The 16,341-nt window shown below is 42.9% G+C and overlaps 2 protein-coding genes across 2 annotated transcripts; one reads left to right on the forward strand and one right to left on the reverse strand.

Moving 5' to 3' along the window:
* Positions 1-1,706: 1,706 nt before the first annotated feature.
* spmip4 (sperm microtubule inner protein 4) lies at positions 1,707-3,907 on the reverse strand (the record flags this gene model as incomplete). The annotated part of the gene is made up of 8 exons (XM_084027417.1): positions 3,816-3,907; positions 3,663-3,722; positions 3,557-3,586; positions 3,286-3,464; positions 3,129-3,217; positions 2,864-3,029; positions 2,446-2,531; positions 1,707-2,369 (listed from the first exon to the last, which is right to left on the reverse strand). The coding sequence occupies exons 1-8, from the start codon at positions 3,902-3,904 to the stop codon at positions 1,707-1,709; spliced, it is 1,362 nt and encodes a 453-aa protein (XP_083883543.1). The 5' UTR covers positions 3,905-3,907.
* A 2,932-nt stretch (positions 3,908-6,839) lies between these two features.
* Positions 6,840-15,766, forward strand: pde11al (phosphodiesterase 11a, like). The gene is made up of 20 exons (XM_084027618.1): positions 6,840-7,630; positions 8,296-8,454; positions 9,481-9,570; positions 9,734-9,874; positions 10,012-10,076; positions 10,262-10,382; positions 10,591-10,666; positions 10,751-10,818; positions 10,932-11,024; positions 11,920-11,970; positions 12,097-12,243; positions 12,337-12,444; positions 12,791-12,900; positions 12,988-13,078; positions 13,632-13,732; positions 13,947-14,024; positions 14,121-14,184; positions 14,387-14,461; positions 14,628-14,711; positions 14,814-15,766. Exons 1-20 carry the CDS (start codon positions 6,857-6,859, stop codon positions 15,036-15,038), a joined length of 2,721 nt encoding a protein of 906 aa, XP_083883744.1. The 5' UTR covers positions 6,840-6,856; the 3' UTR covers positions 15,039-15,766.
* The last annotated feature ends 575 nt before the right edge of the window (positions 15,767-16,341 follow it).

Below are 16,341 nucleotides of genomic sequence, written 5' to 3' on the forward strand. Positions count from 1 at the left end.
ACGTGGTCAGGAGGACCCCGAAAGCAAGCGTCGACCCCGTGGAGTTCTCATATGCGGTCTCTGGTGTAGACAGTCAAACTCATCGCTTTGTAACCGGCTCATTTAATTGTGATATTTTAGTTATTTCAGTCAAATAATATGTAATTATTTCTTAAATCCCCGAGTTAATAACCGAATGTTAAAAACTGTAACTCAGAATGATGAATGGCAGAGCTCGAGCCCGAAAATGAAGGTATACTGCCATCTGCTGGACATATTGTAGAATAACAGCTTTTCAGTCACGCTCACTGCATAATAATATACATTTAAAACATATTCTTGCTATATTTTACTTTTTTTGCGATTACAAATATTTTAATATGATAATCAGTTACTAAGCAAGTTTGAAAGTGCATGTGCCATTTAATACATTTTATTTGCATATATATATAGCCTACAGACTGTATATATGCAGGTTTTTTATGCAGGCACTTACACCACAGTAAATAAAAAAAATCATATCTTGGTTTTACGACGATTGTCTACATTATTCAGGAAGGAAACTGTACTGGACTATGTTGCAGTTAGAGCCATTCTCTTTTCTTTCTTTTGTGAATGTGAATGAAAGGATGTTATATCACACAAGGCTGCAGGCTTGCTGCTCAAGGACCTTCTGTCATACACACACACACACACACACAAAGAAAAAAACACTTTTTGCAGAGAGTCAGCCTGACTGCAACAGATTATGTGTGAAAAGGCATTTTTGCTTTCACACTGGCGAGCTAGAAGGTTACTGCAACACCTACGATACACAGAGGTGGATTCCGTAACACAGCCAACACAATGCGCAATGCTGAACTCAATGTGACATTTTTTATTGGTGGATCATGTTCATAGTCGTTTATTTCCCTCTGTATAATAAAAAAAGGTTATAAAGACCAAAGTATTCATTTGTGCAGCATTATGAATTTTCAGGCGCTGACTATTCCTTCTGTGTGGACTGTGCATGCTTTGAAGGCTATTTCTTTTATTTTACCCTCACAATCAGGCCGGGGCTTATGGGAGCCTTATGTAAGACCATTACTCTATAATACAGTCTAATACCAATACTAATGAGTCTCACAAATGAAACGCTAAGAACCGAAGAGCAAATTAACAATATGCTGCAAATTGGCTGTTTACTTTACTTACAAAATTTGGTTCTGAGTTGAATAAAGATTTTAGTTGCTTGAGGAAGAAAAAAAGAATCACAAACTATATTATTGTGAGCATATGATAAATCTTACTGTCACCAGTTCTTGCCATTATGAAACAAAAAGAAATCTGTAATAATGTGAGCCTTTTAAGCAACTGAATATCAGTTGGACTGTACGGGTAATGCTGAAATGTGTATTTTATTTGTAAACCATCTCCCATCTGAATGTGTGGGTTTTAATGTAAGTGGTTTACCCTCTGAATTCTTATTTCAAGGTTTAAAAATGTCCATATAAAAGAAACTATTTTCCAGTTTCACAAATCTAAAAATCGATCAAATTCATGATAAGAATTTCAAAGTTGAAGATCAGAGGTCCGATAGATTCCTTTCACCTTCAATTTCAAAGGAAATTCAAAGCACATACATTCAGATTGATGATTTTCAAAGTGAAATATTTCAATACCATAAAGATAAGATATAATAAAATCATTCCGAATATTCTAGCATATGAGGATTCATTTCCATCAGGTTACCCGTGCAGGTAGTAACAGTTGATCCCATAGAAGTCGTGCTTCTTCCCTGTGACTACATTGTCCCTCGGGTTCACGGCAGCACGTGTGATGGAGCTGTTGAAGTTGCGATGGGCGTTTGACTTACTGAATGAATTCTGAAGGTCCAGGAGACAGAGAGCAGTGCTTTCCCTTCCCACAGTCCCAAGTCCATCCACTGGGTGAATGCCAGGCAGGACGGGAGGCCTGGACCGGCTGAAGGGGTTAGAGGAACTGTGTGGCAGCTCTCTGCCCTTTGCCAGCATCTCCTGCTCTGAGGCTGGACCTACGATCCTGGCAGCGTTAGCCTCTTGGCTGCTTTGTGACTCGGTTACTTGCGTTGGATTTTCACCAAACTGGACTTGGCGGTTATCTCTCCCCCTGTCTTCATACGCAGAGCTTTTGCTCTCAGTGTACGGTTTGTGTAAGGAGACAGAACTGTTCTTTGACTGGTTGGGACCCGTTTGGCTTGGAGCTGTGATCTCTTGTGTCCTATGTTGGTTTACAGTAGCGGTGCTTCTGTTTGGAGCTGGAGAAAGATTCAAGAGTTCAGCAGCGGCGGTCCTGCAGGTGCTGCCCTGCAGCCTCCTTCTACATCCTCCTCTGGGTTCAGAGGTGACACATACAGGAGAGCAACTTTCTGTCTGTGGAGAAAGGAACTCAAAAGGATTAGTGTTGCACGCTGTTAATGTTGCTGTAAAAAGGTGACATGGGATTTACCGGTGGTGCAGTGTGTGAATTCATTCCAGAACCAGATCTGTTTTTCTCAATGTCGTTGATCTTAAGATGATTTGCTCGCCCTGATCCTTAGAAAAATAAAATATCAAAAGGGTTATTGATTATAAAGGACTGAACAATAACTATTGAGGATAGGTAGGTCAGAAAGGATGGAGAGCATTTTTCATGTTTCTTTTGGCTGAAGGGAGGTGAGTCTAACCTTTTTGGGAGAGCAGGGGATGGAGGATATTTAATTTCAGTCATTCCTTGCAATAGAGACAGCTTTCATGTGTGCTATAGGTCATAAAGGTGTATTTTGCCATATACAGAGAACAAAGTCCCGTCTTTAAATTAAAACTCCCTGCACCCAAAACCTGTTGTACAGTTCTGAACATATTAACATACGTTTAGGCATCTTTACCTGTGTGGTGCATTTGGTAGGAAGTGACCCAACGAGTCCTCTCCAAATCTTGCAGCATGTTTCTTGTCCGCTCAGATGACCATAAATCCCCGTCATGAAGTTTAGGGTTGGTCTTTGCAGGAGCAGCGTAGAGAACCTGGTTCTCTCCATTCAATGGCTTTGTATGCTGGATGAAGAACATCGGTAAATGTAGAGACTAAGCAGATCAATTGTGATTTGATTGCTAATCTCAATATGAAGCTATATACAGTATTTCATTACTCACATTCAAGAAGCTGTGTCCTTCCGTCCACATAACAGCTTTCTTCCTGGTTTTCATAGGTGTCTCCAAGACCTCATGTCTGAATGGACTACCTGCACATGAATACATGTCAAAAATCAAGTTTATCATCCACCTTTACCACAACATGTTGCCCTCTTACCTTTAGTTTTGCTCAGCAGGGTGATGTGCGGTGCACTGTGGGGGATGAGGAAAGGTTGGGCAGCCTTGAATCCAGGTTCAGGGTCCTCTGGGGAGCGGAAGGATGGGAACATTGCAAACTGGGAGATGTGGGATGAATAGGGATGGCATTTTGGAGTTGCCATCTTTATCATTTTCTCCCTGTTAGTGGCAGAAGGACATTAAAATGAAGGAGGAGCTTAAAAATAAATAAATCAGTCAATCAACTAATCAATCAATCAGAAAGTACTCACGCCATATTTATATCAGTTGGTTTTGGTATGCTGAGAAGAGAAAAATATGAATGCTATCCTTCATGTTGATAACGACTACATTAATGATAAATCAGTGGTTACTTACAGCTGGTCATTGAGACGAACTTTACTTTTCTTTCTGCCGGTGTTGTGAGAACGTTGTTGACTGATGTGCACGTGAAAGTAAACAACAATCTGTCATTAAACTACACTCGAGGTATGACATTTTTCATTTTTGTGCTAAATGTTTCACACTCACTCAGGTATGGAGGATCCTCCACAACCAACGAGATAATGGCCGTTTAAATAGGGCGGGACGGTGTGGTTGACGGGGGACTCAGGCTCCATCTGACTCTGAATAACCTTGTCTGCTAATCAATGGTTTAGTTTTTCCTTGTTTTCTTTTATTTCATGAGTGTTAATTCACAGCAATGTGTCGTATATTATGCCCACTAGTCTAATGATTGAAATATTTAACATTGACCCCAGTTTGTCACTTAAGGAAAACAACCAACTTCACTCACACACACTATGTGTGATCTAATGTGATCTAGTCAGTGATGCCTCTTCTAAGTTACATTAACAATAAATAATTATATAATACAACAACTGCACAATAATTAATCAATGATAATGACAAAAACACACCGTCATGTTCACTTGCCTGTCGAGTGGTTTGGACTGGACGGCAGAATGGGAAGAGAAGTGTCTTTTCTTGTCCTGGTACAGAAGCTGCTGAGGGTGAAAAGCTTTCTCTGACACAACAGGACTCCCTCCTCTCCTCTTGTGACGACTGAGGTGGGTTTGGATTCCTGGGACAGGCAGCAGAGTGCTGGTGTTACAATAAACAGGATCAGCAGTGACACCCAATCCAGCCATAGTGTGTTGCAGCGGTGTGGTTTAAACAGTTTGTACGACTAAAGAAGGGAACGTCACACATTCGGTTTGCTTAGACCAAACAGAATATCACCTGTAACCTTTTTAAAAAAAAGTGTTGTCCCTGTCATGTAGGGTTGTAATAACTGGATCGTCAAGACCGGCTGATTCTTCATATTTCGTCAATATTTCCATATGCCGGTGGGCAATCACTGCTCCAGATGTCTATCCAGTCATCAAAGTGCGGATGTGATAATATTACATGTTCACAGTTTAATGAACTCACACAACTAAGTGAAGGCAATGGAATGAAAATCAAGCTGGGTCGGCCTCGCTGACACCGGATACGGGCCGTGTGCAGCGCGGTGTTTGGTTGCAGGAGTCGTGTGTCTCCATTCTTACGCAACACAGAGACAGTTACACGTTCGGGACAGAAAGCCACGCAAAACGTGTTTTCAGAAAGCCAGGAACAATCTAGAAGGTGATTTCAGTCTGGATCATCCTGTTCTCGTGTTGATTCAGACACTACGTGCTCATTTGCTAGAACATCGTCTTCTCAGATTTAGACGGCTGGATGAGCGCTGTCCATGGTGCTGATATTCTGACACGACTGAGCATGCACGACGAGGACTTACATATCACTCCAGACGTCACCCAAAACTCTTATGAAAGTAAAAATGATTTAAAATGCAAATAGTTTCCCCCATTTTTGGAGAAAATGGTGATGTGTCAGGAGAGTTATGAAACTTTTCACATCAAAGGATTTGTATTAATCCTCAGACTCATTTGATAAGGCTTGCCCAAATTAAGCACCCACATTGTGTCAAACCCTCATGAGTGAAATAAGAGTGGTTTAACTAAGAGATCAAGCCTGTCCAATAAAGACTTTCCCATGTGAAATATCCAAAACCTTGTGGGGTTCATACTACCAGTGTGTCAGTGATTGAAATAAATACATTTTCAGAGCCCATAAATCAGCACACCTAATCTGCCCCCAATTCCGAAAAACGTCAGAAACCCGAGAACTGCATCTAAATAGCAGTTTTCAATGTTATAATCAATGCAGCTGCCTCTCCTCGGACATGACATGGACTTCTGCTTTCAAAGCTGCAAGGTTTGCTTTGTTTGTTGGCCCTCATGAGAGACCTATATTCTGCATTCTGCTTTTTAATTGGGATCCCCCAGAGACCTCGTCCAAAGTCTCAGCCAAACACCCAAGTGCTATAAGCTAAGTCCAGCAACCAATTACCCTGCTCTGCCCCAGCGGAGCGCCGCTCTCCGGATTACATTCCCTGCTGCTGCATTATGAAAGTGCCACAGCCTGCAGTGATTCCCCCTATAACATTCATTTATAGTGCACATGCAGGCTGATGCTTCATCCCCGCAGGGCTGAACTCACCAATTGGAGTGTGACTTAATCTATAGTTCTTACCAGTAACTTTGTAAACGCTGATAAATGAATTCACCTCCCTCTAAAGGAAAAACACATGGCATCTGTTGTTTTCACAGAATTGCCGGTTTAACCCACGGGTCAAAGAACCTGCTGGAGACCCAAACAATTTGCTTTGGGCCCCCTGGTGACCCTTAACTAGCCTTACCCCATACCACTGACCTGGCCAGGCCCCGGTCTTCTGTGTATTAGTTCATTTTTTGATAATTGTACTTCATGAAAACGATTGTATGTCTGATGGTTGAGGTTTGTTCACAAAACTAAATCCTCTTGGTTAAGGTTAGGGGAAGATGCCCAGTTCAAAGACCTCCACACTCAACCTAAGAGTCAGAGGCCCTTTGGACAGTTACCTGCATAGTCCAGTTGGAAAAAAACAACCTTTCACAACCACTGTTGTTTAAATGTGCACGTTTCTCTTTGTTGACTTTACACTGTCCCTTTAAAACAACCACATCGCTGCTATTACACACATTACATTAATAACAATGTGTCTTGGCTGCACGTTTTAGATGTAGATGAAACATCAAATCCGTGCTGGGTTTTGATTGGAGCCCAGCACAGAGTGTCTCTGGTGGTATAGAATAAAGAGAGCGAGTGAATATGCTGCCCTGCAGTTTTTTTCCCCCCTTCTTCCAATTTCTAAGAAGAATATACAGGCGCTGGGTTTTTCTACACCTCTGCATAGTAGAAATCCCCAGAGACACTTTCCATCTCGACTTGACTGACAGCTCACGTCTCTCAGGTATCATCGAGCCGATCTCAAATCAACTGCATGTGTTTGACCACTTTTGCTCCCAGTATTTAGTGGAAGAAGGAGTCGGGCTAATAAAGGGGGCATGAATGAATAAATGTTTTGAAGGCATCATTTCTCCGAGAAGCTGGGCTGCAGCCGCATCACCCATCCTTCCATCCTCGTCTAACTCTTCTTCTGTTGCAGTTAGTGCCTCGTTCTGGTCCTCGCAGCGGCTTTCACCATGACAACATTTGATTTCGCGGACGTAGAGGCGTTTCTGGACTGCCACCCAGATCTCTTCGAGGAGTACCTCGTTCGAAAGGCGAAATGTGACCAGGTTAGCAGATGGTTGAAGGAGCACCAGCCGTCGAAAGTAGCCGAGGAGAAGCGCGGCGCTGCTGCCTGCAGGGACCCGCTCTGGCCGACCAACCCGGACGGGCTCCGGCGCAGATCGTCCCACATGGAGCTGCGACGGAACTTCGCCCGCTCCAAAGCCACCACCGCACACCGCACCTACGACGAGCACGTGAGCCTCATCGAACACGAGTCCCAGTCCAGCATGAGGCGCCGCGCGCTCCTGCGTAAAGCCAGCTCCCTGCCCCCGACCACCGCGCACATCCTGAGCGCCCTGCTGGAGTCCCGGGTCAACGTGCCCCAGTACGCCTCCAGCGCCATCGACTACAAGTACAGACTCAAGGAAACCAACGAGAGGGAGTTTTTCTTGGAGTTGGTCAAAGACATCTCCAATGACTTGGACCTGACAAACCTCAGTTACAAGATCCTGATCAACGTGTGTATCCTGGTGGATGCGGACAGGTGCTCGCTTTTCCTGGTGGAGGGACCCGCGCACAAGAAGACCCTGGTGTCCAAGTTCTTTGATGTGCACTCTGGCACCACTGTCAGGCCGTCATCCAGCACCCTCAACTCCAACGAAGTGCAGGTGCCATGGGGGAAGGGCATCATTGGATATGTGGCAGAGCATGGGGAAACTGTGAACATCTCCAACGCCTATGAGGTGAGCCTGGTCGACATGATAAATATATAAATATATAATTTACATGTATGGCTGGTGTGTGCATCAGACGTACTGGGAGTCAATATGAACACAAATAGAAAAAAGTATGTCCAAAAAGATGTTAAAATCTGTTGTTTTGAAGTTGAAATCTAGTTTATATGCAAATGAATGACCTCAACTTAAAGAAATGGAGAAATACTCTAATTGTTTAGATTGTCAGAATAAAAGAAAACACCATAATCTATAACAGTCAACGAAAATAAAAAGGCTATCGCGCGTTGTAATTCTTCCCACACGCCGGATCTCTACCACATCATTATATCATGGCCCTGGGCTGCATAGAGGGGCTAAGGCAACACGACGATGCGGATTCCCCTGAGGTCTATTACTGCAATAATGTAGATATGTGTCAGGGGTATTATAGTTTTTGTCTGCTTATAGTAAAAACAAAAGGCACCCTGCAGAGCCACGGATTTAATTAGCCAAACAAACGCGCCTTGGCTGATTTATTGCGTTACACAAGCGCGTAAAACCAAAATATTTGAGGCAATTTAGTCATAATATTACAACGTAAAACGTGTGTGTTTGTGTGTGTGTGTGTGTGTGTGTGTGTGTGTGTGTGTGTGTGTGTGTGTGTGTGTGTGTGTGTGTGTGTGTTGCTCCAGGACCACCGCTTCAGTGATGAGATAGACAAGTTAACGGGCTACAAGACTCAGTCCATCCTCTGCATGGCCATCTGTAACAGCGATGGAGAAGTCATAGGTGTCGTACAGGCAATCAACAAGAATCCCATGGGCGCTCCCTTCACCGAGGACGACGAGAAGGTGAGCCTCTGTCTCAGATCCACGATTCCGGGGGGATTTGGACATTCACAGCCACTGGTTTGACCATTAAGGGCATTTCAGAAGTGTTGTTCAAATTGGATTCTTGTGTAACAAACACACACATACACATACACACACACACACACACACACACACACACACACACACACACACACACACACACACACACACACAGTAACAAAGCTCTTGCAGCTGATTTTACTGTTTATACTGTGAATCTTCTTAATGGCTGTGGAGAGCAGAACTCGAGGAAATTAAGGGAGGAGGTCAACCTCTTACCCAAGTGTGGAGCATTAAATATGTCTGGCTTTGCAACACACACTTAGGAAACACATTTCGAGTGTACACTCTCAATTGCTCCCAGAGCAATGCGTATTGAATGGGTTTCACTGTTCTCTGCATGTATTAGGTTCTCCTTTATTACAGTCCGACGTCTCATAAATACATTTTCATCCTCCCAGTTTCTTGATGAGAATATGATATATTGTGTATCTCGTATGTAGCGAGGCAATAAAAAAGTAACCATTTGACATTCACTTTCTGGTTAGTCCAACAATCTGTTTGTTTATTCAGCTTTAAGAGTTCAGCTGCACTGACATATTTGTCCACCAGGTGGCAGAATAAAGTAGTGGAAAGACATTTCTTCTCTGTCTTCAAACTTTAAACAACGTTTAGAGTTTTGAAGCAACTTGTTATGATATTTCTGTATGTGAATCTATAGCTTTTGTAAAAACAAACCCACTGACATCTTGATCTGCCAGTTTATCTCGACGCTTTAGGGCCTTGATGTCTCACTAAATGCCTTCTTTCTCTAAATCAATACTTCATTAACAGGGAATCTACCAGAGAGACATTTGTGCAGAGGAGCAGCTGACTCCATCATGACTTCAATCCCCACACACATATTCTACTTCTCTAACCCGGGTCCACGCCCTTTTGTTTAGCATAGCTAACATTATTATGGATTATGCCTTTCACCACTTTTTTTGGGGTACTTTTACTCAGGTTCTGCAGATGTATCTACCATTCTGTGGAATATCGATTTCCAATGCCAAGTTGTTTTCGGAGTCTCGCAAGGAGTATGAAAGGAGTCGGGTAAGATAATAAAAGCTGTGCATTTCAGAAAAGATGTTTGGTTGTTTTATAACCACAGGAGAATCACCAGTAGCATTCAATTTTTTATGTTTAGTTAAAAATAGAGAGATGTCCACACTGTGCAGTGCACATACATCATTAATGTCCTTTCTGGTTTCCACAGACTCTGCTGGAGGTGGTCAATGACCTGTTTGAGGAGCAGACCGACCTGGAGAAGATTGTTAGGAAGATCATGCAGCGAGCGCTGACCCTGCTGCAGTGTGAACGCTGCTCCGTGCTTCTCCTTGAAGACATCGATTCACCTGTGAGGCTCTTCATCAGGTTTATGGAGGGCGGGGGGGCTCATAGATTCATTTTCTTCCATAACTTTTCCCGTGTGAAACTCTCCTATCTTTGTCTCTGAATGTTATCATTGCTGGTTGTGGCGATACTCTTCTCCAGGTTGTGAAGTTCTCCAAGACGTTCGAGCTCATGTCCCCGCTGTGCAACATGGACCGTGACATCGGGTGAGAGAGACCTCAGGGACAAGGACAGACTTGTAGGGGGGGGATGCCGAAAACAGCAAAACACAACATAAATGGACACGTTTGAACGGGATGTGCATTCACACAACACACAACTAGTAAGAAGACTATATTCACTGCTGCCCGACCTGACTATTGTTTCCTGTCTGTGTCATTGGCCACATTAGCATGGAGAAGCTATCGTGTTCCGATTGGCTGATCAATAACAGCATTGCTGAGCTGGTGGCTTCCACAGGACTGCCTGTTAACATCAGCGATGTGTGTCAGGACCCACGCTTTGATGCTGAGGTGTGGACACAGTAGTCTGCCTATAAGGCCTCTCAGAGCTGCACACATACATGTAGCAAGCAGACACCAATACAAATGTTTGTGTTGTAATTAAAGCTCCACTCAAAGAAATAATGTGGGCCAGGGCAGGTCTCTTTTTAATTTTTGTTTTAAATTCAATATTTCTCAAACAAACATAACCTTAATTGTCACTGTCGCGGCTTTACAGGCAGATCAGGCCTCAGGGTTTCACATCAGATCCGTGTTATGCGTCCCTATCTGGAACGGGACTCATCAAATAATTGGTAAGTTGACCAGAAATAATACATTTTGTCCTCACTGGGAAACCGGTTGTCATAGTTAGTCAACGATGTGTGTGCTTTCTGAAGGGGTCGCACAGATTCTGAATCGGCTGGACAGGAAGACGTTCAACGACGCAGATCAGAGACTGTTTGAGGTTTGTGGTTTTTATATCCACAGAAACACCAAAAAGAGTTCATTGTCACTTTGGATACACCTCATGACAACTTTTAAAGGTTGCTTTTATGTGTGTTTTTTCTTGGTGCACAGGCATTTGTGATATTCTGTGGACTTGGAATCAACAACACTATGATGTACAATCAAGTTAAGAAGACATGGGCCAAGCAGTCAGTCGCCCTGGATGTAAGCACGGCAACATATCAACAACCAATTTGACTTTTTTTAAACACAGCGCTTAGGAAGACATAAGACATGCATATAGATTTGATTGTATGATGACCTCTTCTTACTGGTTTTTCTCTCTTCCCATCATCCCTGCTCTTTAAAAATGTGACATATCCCACAGAGATAATAATCACAGAGATTTTACAGAAATACTAGCTGCCAGTCCTTTCAGAGCATATGAATATGTTGCATTTTAAACTATACTGCTAATAAACATCAGTATATATAAATTAAAAATAAAATGCACTTATATAAAATGCTGTTGAACAGTGAGTGAGAATAATTTTATACAAATTTCTCTAAATAAAATATTTGAAAACAAAAATTGATATTCATTATGCCCTTTAACGATTCAAAATGAGCAGCAGTGATTAAGCAAAGAGGAGTCACTGATGAATGTTAACAGAGGCTCTCCATTCGTTAGCGTCTCCATCCGTGTCCTGCTCCATCGCCCGGTATCTAACCCGAGCAGTCACCTTATCCCCACAAACACGGCTCTGCTCCTCAAACATTAATATTTCAGCTGCTTTTCAATAATTCATGATAAATACATGTGCCAGTGGGCTCACCTCTCATCAAAGGCAACACACACTCCCGTACTTCTGTCTCACAATCTTTACACTTTCTTTAAACACCTGATGGATTTGTTTTTCCGTCAGGAGACCCAAAGTATAGCAACACATTGTTTTTTTTAAAGTGCTGTATTTGTCTTTGGAAAATATGTCATCTTTTACAAATTTTACACCTTTTTAAGATCTGCTCTTATTTAATTTAGGTTTTCACCTCAACAGCATGACATCAGCATCAGAATGGTGTTCATATCTTATTGCTGTGCATGGTTTCTTGTTTTCAGATGTTGTCCTACCACGCTACTTGTTCCAAGGTAGAAGTCGACAGACTCAAGGTGATCTCAAAAGAGAAACAACATCCACACATGCACTTGGAATATGTCATTTGAAAAATGTGTGTTGAGTGCGTGGCTGCCTCCCTCGCTGAGTGACTGACAGCTCTTTCCTCTTACCCCCCCAAGGCAGCGAAGATCCCCCTGAGCAGTGAGTTAGGCATAGATGAGTTTCACTTCAACGACTTCTCTTTGGACAACGACGCCATGATCACTGCGTCACTCCGGATGTTTCTGGAACTGGGCGTTGTCCAAAAGTTTAAAATTGACTATGAGGTGAGCCCCTGAATGTGTCCTGTTCTTGTGTGGATGGAGACTCCACATTGTATTGGTTTGCCTTATATCACCCACACGTCTGTGTTGTTGCAGGTTTTGTGCCGCTGGCTTTTGACGGTGAGGAAGAACTATCGAACCGTGGCGTATCACAACTGGAGGCACGCCTTCAACGTGTCGCAGTGCATGTTCATTATGATCACAGTAAGTGTCAAGAGCTCCAACCTCTCAAGTCGTGTCAGCCCCTCTCTGTGTTTGATGTCACTCTATACTGTCAGTCTAATTCAGTAAAAGCACATTTCTGTCAAAATAAAACCATCCAAACGTAATGATCTGTCAGTCAACAAAACAGCGATGAGGAGGAAACATCACAGGAGGAACATCAGTCAGAGAAAATTCAAAGGAGGAACATTTGGGTTAAGTTCATCTCCTCTCATTTCAATCTCCCTCTCATATCAAATGGCCAGAGCTACTACAGAATGAACTGAACAGAATGAATAGAGAATGAATGCTGGACTGGTCAGATTGTGTCTGCTTTACTTCTCGGCAGACAGCCAGTTTCCGGGATGTCCTCTCCGAGGCTGAGATACTGGCACTGATGGTCGGCTGCCTGTGTCACGACTTGGACCACCGAGGCACCAACAATGCGTTTCAAGCCAAGTAAGTGACGCAGGCCTGAAGTGTGAGGACGGACAGGGTCTCCCATAGCGGTCTGAGAGCATCATTGTTTGGGTTTCTGTCCTGCAGGACGGGTTCTGCTCTGGCGCTGCTCTACGGGACGTCAGCCACCCTGGAGCATCATCACTTCAACCATGCAGTCATGATCCTGCAAAGTGAGGTCAGACCAGTATTTCTCACAAATAGCTTTAAATGATGGTGTTTAATTTTTATTTAATTGTCTGTACATTTATGCCTCGATGCCACAAACCACAGCCTCAAGCTGGTTTTAACGCCTGCCCTTAGAAACACAAATGTGCACAATTAAAATTAAATAAAAAAATGAATGCAAAGCAGGACGACTTGTTCGATCCCTCTTTGGAACCAGTGTCTCCGTGTCTTAGAGCGGTGGGCTCAGAAAGCCTCTGGTGTGCAGTGTGAGCTTTGGGACGGTGATGGGACATTTACATGCACATTTAGGGCATTTAGCAGTGCTGGGACCAGCGGTGTTCTGGGGCTGCTTTATCAGTTTGATCATCAGCAACTGTGTTATTGATTTCTGTTTACAGAGGACAGAGGAAGTCTATACCCATTGCTAATTAACATTGATAACGAGAGCCACATTCGACAGTGAGCAATGACTTTACCAGTGGATTGTAACGGGACATTTTAACCACTATTACTCATCCTTGCCTGCTTTTTTCACCAAAAATGCTATTTTTTTCTTCTCACAGGGTCACAATATCTTTGCAAACCTCTGCTCTAAAGAGTATAGCAACATGATGCAACTATTGAAGCAGGCTATTCTCTCCACAGACCTTACTTTGCACTTTGAGTAAGTGGGCTTTTTCATGGATTCAGAGCTGAAGTATTTCAGAATTGGTAAAAAAAAAAGTAAAACTGAAGCAAATTATTTGAGATATTTGGATACATTCTTACACGTAATCAGAAGTAAAGTTCAGATTTCTGTGCTGGCGTGGTGAAAACCGTCTTTGATTGTGTTATTTTGCCTTTTACCTTTTTCCTTGACTGTCTCGTTGCATTGTAAGGCGCAGAAGCAAGTTCTTTGAGCGTGTTCTGTCTGGAGAATTCAGCTGGACAGATGAAGGACACAGAGAAGTTCTCAGGTTTCTACCTTTGTGATAAATAAAATGTTCCTGCTATGGATTCACTTTAACAGTGAAAAGGAGAAACAAGTAAATAAGCTTTGATACCATCAACAGGTCCATGATGATGACAGGATGCGATCTGGGTGCAGTCACCCGTCCTTGGAAGATATCCAAACAGGTTTGATGTTTCTCACATCTGTGATTTTATCTTTTGAGGGCTTGGAGATGTAAAACTTTGGTTGAATAAAACGACCTGTTTTCATGTTCTTTAATACTGACAATTGTAGGTTCCAGAAATGTGCAAAATACCAGAACTTCTCTAGTTAAATCCAAGTAACATAAATAACGATAATAATGATGGATGGTATTAATGTCCCAAGGTTGCAGAGCTGGTGACAAGTGAATTCTTTGAACAAGGTGATAGAGAGAGGTCGGAGCTCAAGTTGACTCCAGCGGTAAGTTAGCGAGCTTTCAAAGGCTTATCTTTCAACCCATTTTCACATAGATTTCTATGTCATACAGAGTTGCCAGCATTCACCCAAACTATGTACTTTATGTCAACATTTCCTTTGAAATGATGAATGTTTTTGATGATGGATGACGGTTATCACCTCTCTGTAGGCCATATTTGACCGCAATCGCAAAGATGAACTCCCTGCCTTACAGCTGGAGTGGATAGATGGGATATGTAAACCCCTTTATCAGGTAGGCCTCGATGTGTCAACCTTTACTGTGGGTCTTAACATGAAAATAAAAGCGTTATTTGGGAGTCTGAATGTCAACTGTACTATCCCGTGTGACTCCCAGGCCATGTTGAAGCTCAACAGGAAGTTGCAGCCAATGGTCGATGAGATGGACGCCAATCGAAACAAATGGCAGGAGCTCTGTCCGTCCTATCAGGAGGCAGGCGCAGCCTCGGCGTCCAATCAGAATGCAGATCAGAGTCCTGGGCCCCACAGAGCTGCAGAAATACATGAAGACCGAGACTCCACAGAGACTCCGAAGCCAGTTGCAAACACCAATTTGGGGTAAAAGTCTCAGTGCAGTGAGGATCTGAGGTGTGGAGTAACACAAGGTTCCTGTGAGGTTTAACCAGCATCAGCTGGCAACGTTATATCTGCAGGAACAAAGTGAAGTATAGGTTTATCTGTCAAATGGCTCACATGGGACAAACCTGTGATTTTCTAACACATGCACTAACCTAAAATGATTTTTAAAAACTCTGGGTAAATGCAATGCAGTTTTTATCTGCTGAGCACGTTACTGTTCCCAAGTGTCACTGTGTTAAACTCAGGAGCTAGAAAGATTCCTGATTAACTATATTTAAAGGGCAGTTTCCCAATTCTTTCTTTCTTTCTATCCGAATGCTTTTCTTTCCAGAGATGTATAAGAATGAACGACTACTGTTGAAACCAAAGAGGGCCACTTGTTGCTGTAAGGGTTTGTAATGGGAACTGCCTCACAAACACAAGCCCATTGGAACGCCTTTATAAAACAACAAAAAGGAATCACTGTGATCTCTCTCACATGAACACACAAATTGCCATTATGATCGGTGACCGGAGTTCCTGAATGTTCCTTACTGTCTTACCTCGGTTGCAAATCTTTGGCTGCATGGCGTTATTATTTTCAGTGTCGGTGGGTGAACCAAGCCTTCTGCCATCGACTTCTTCTGTGAATTGCATGTTTGTTTCATGAAAACCTTCTATCTCTAAGGAATCAGAAAGGCCAAATATCACTGCATTGGTTTTGTAAGGAAGGTCACTGAGAGAGAGAGAGAGAGAGAGAGAGAGAGAGAGAGGGAGAGAGAGAGAGAGAGAGAGAGAGGGAGAGAGGGAGAGAGAGAGAGAGAGAGAGAGAGACTCCTAATTGCTATGAATACAGATGGTTTTGCCTTATAGGTCTGAAAGTAACTTACTGTAAAGGTCTGATCTACTTTATGTTTACAAGCGTCCATATGAATGTTACTGATAGGAGAGTGAGGACAGTGTGTTGCAGTAAACCCTCAGGATGGCAGTGAGGAATCCACACATATGCATTAGCTGAGCAACGGTTGGCCAGTTGTATTGTTCCGTTTATTCATAAGCTGCAAACGGCATGAAAAATGAGTTTGTCTCGCTGTGGGTACGAAGGAAACGTTCTCCAAAAACTGAACTGCCTGTTGAAGACTTCAGCATTTTACACATTTTACATACAGTGTGAAAAAAAGATGAATAGAAGTTCTAAGGTTCTTATGAAGCAGAATGTGTGTAAACAGTACATGTATTTGAGATTCATCACAGTGTTTGTAGTTCTAGGCAGCATGCCGATTATGTTGAAACTGCATGCGTCATGT

This window comes from Eutrigla gurnardus (genome assembly GCF_963514095.1).
Source record: "Eutrigla gurnardus genome assembly, chromosome: 14".
Taxonomy (NCBI): domain Eukaryota; kingdom Metazoa; phylum Chordata; class Actinopteri; order Perciformes; family Triglidae; genus Eutrigla; species Eutrigla gurnardus.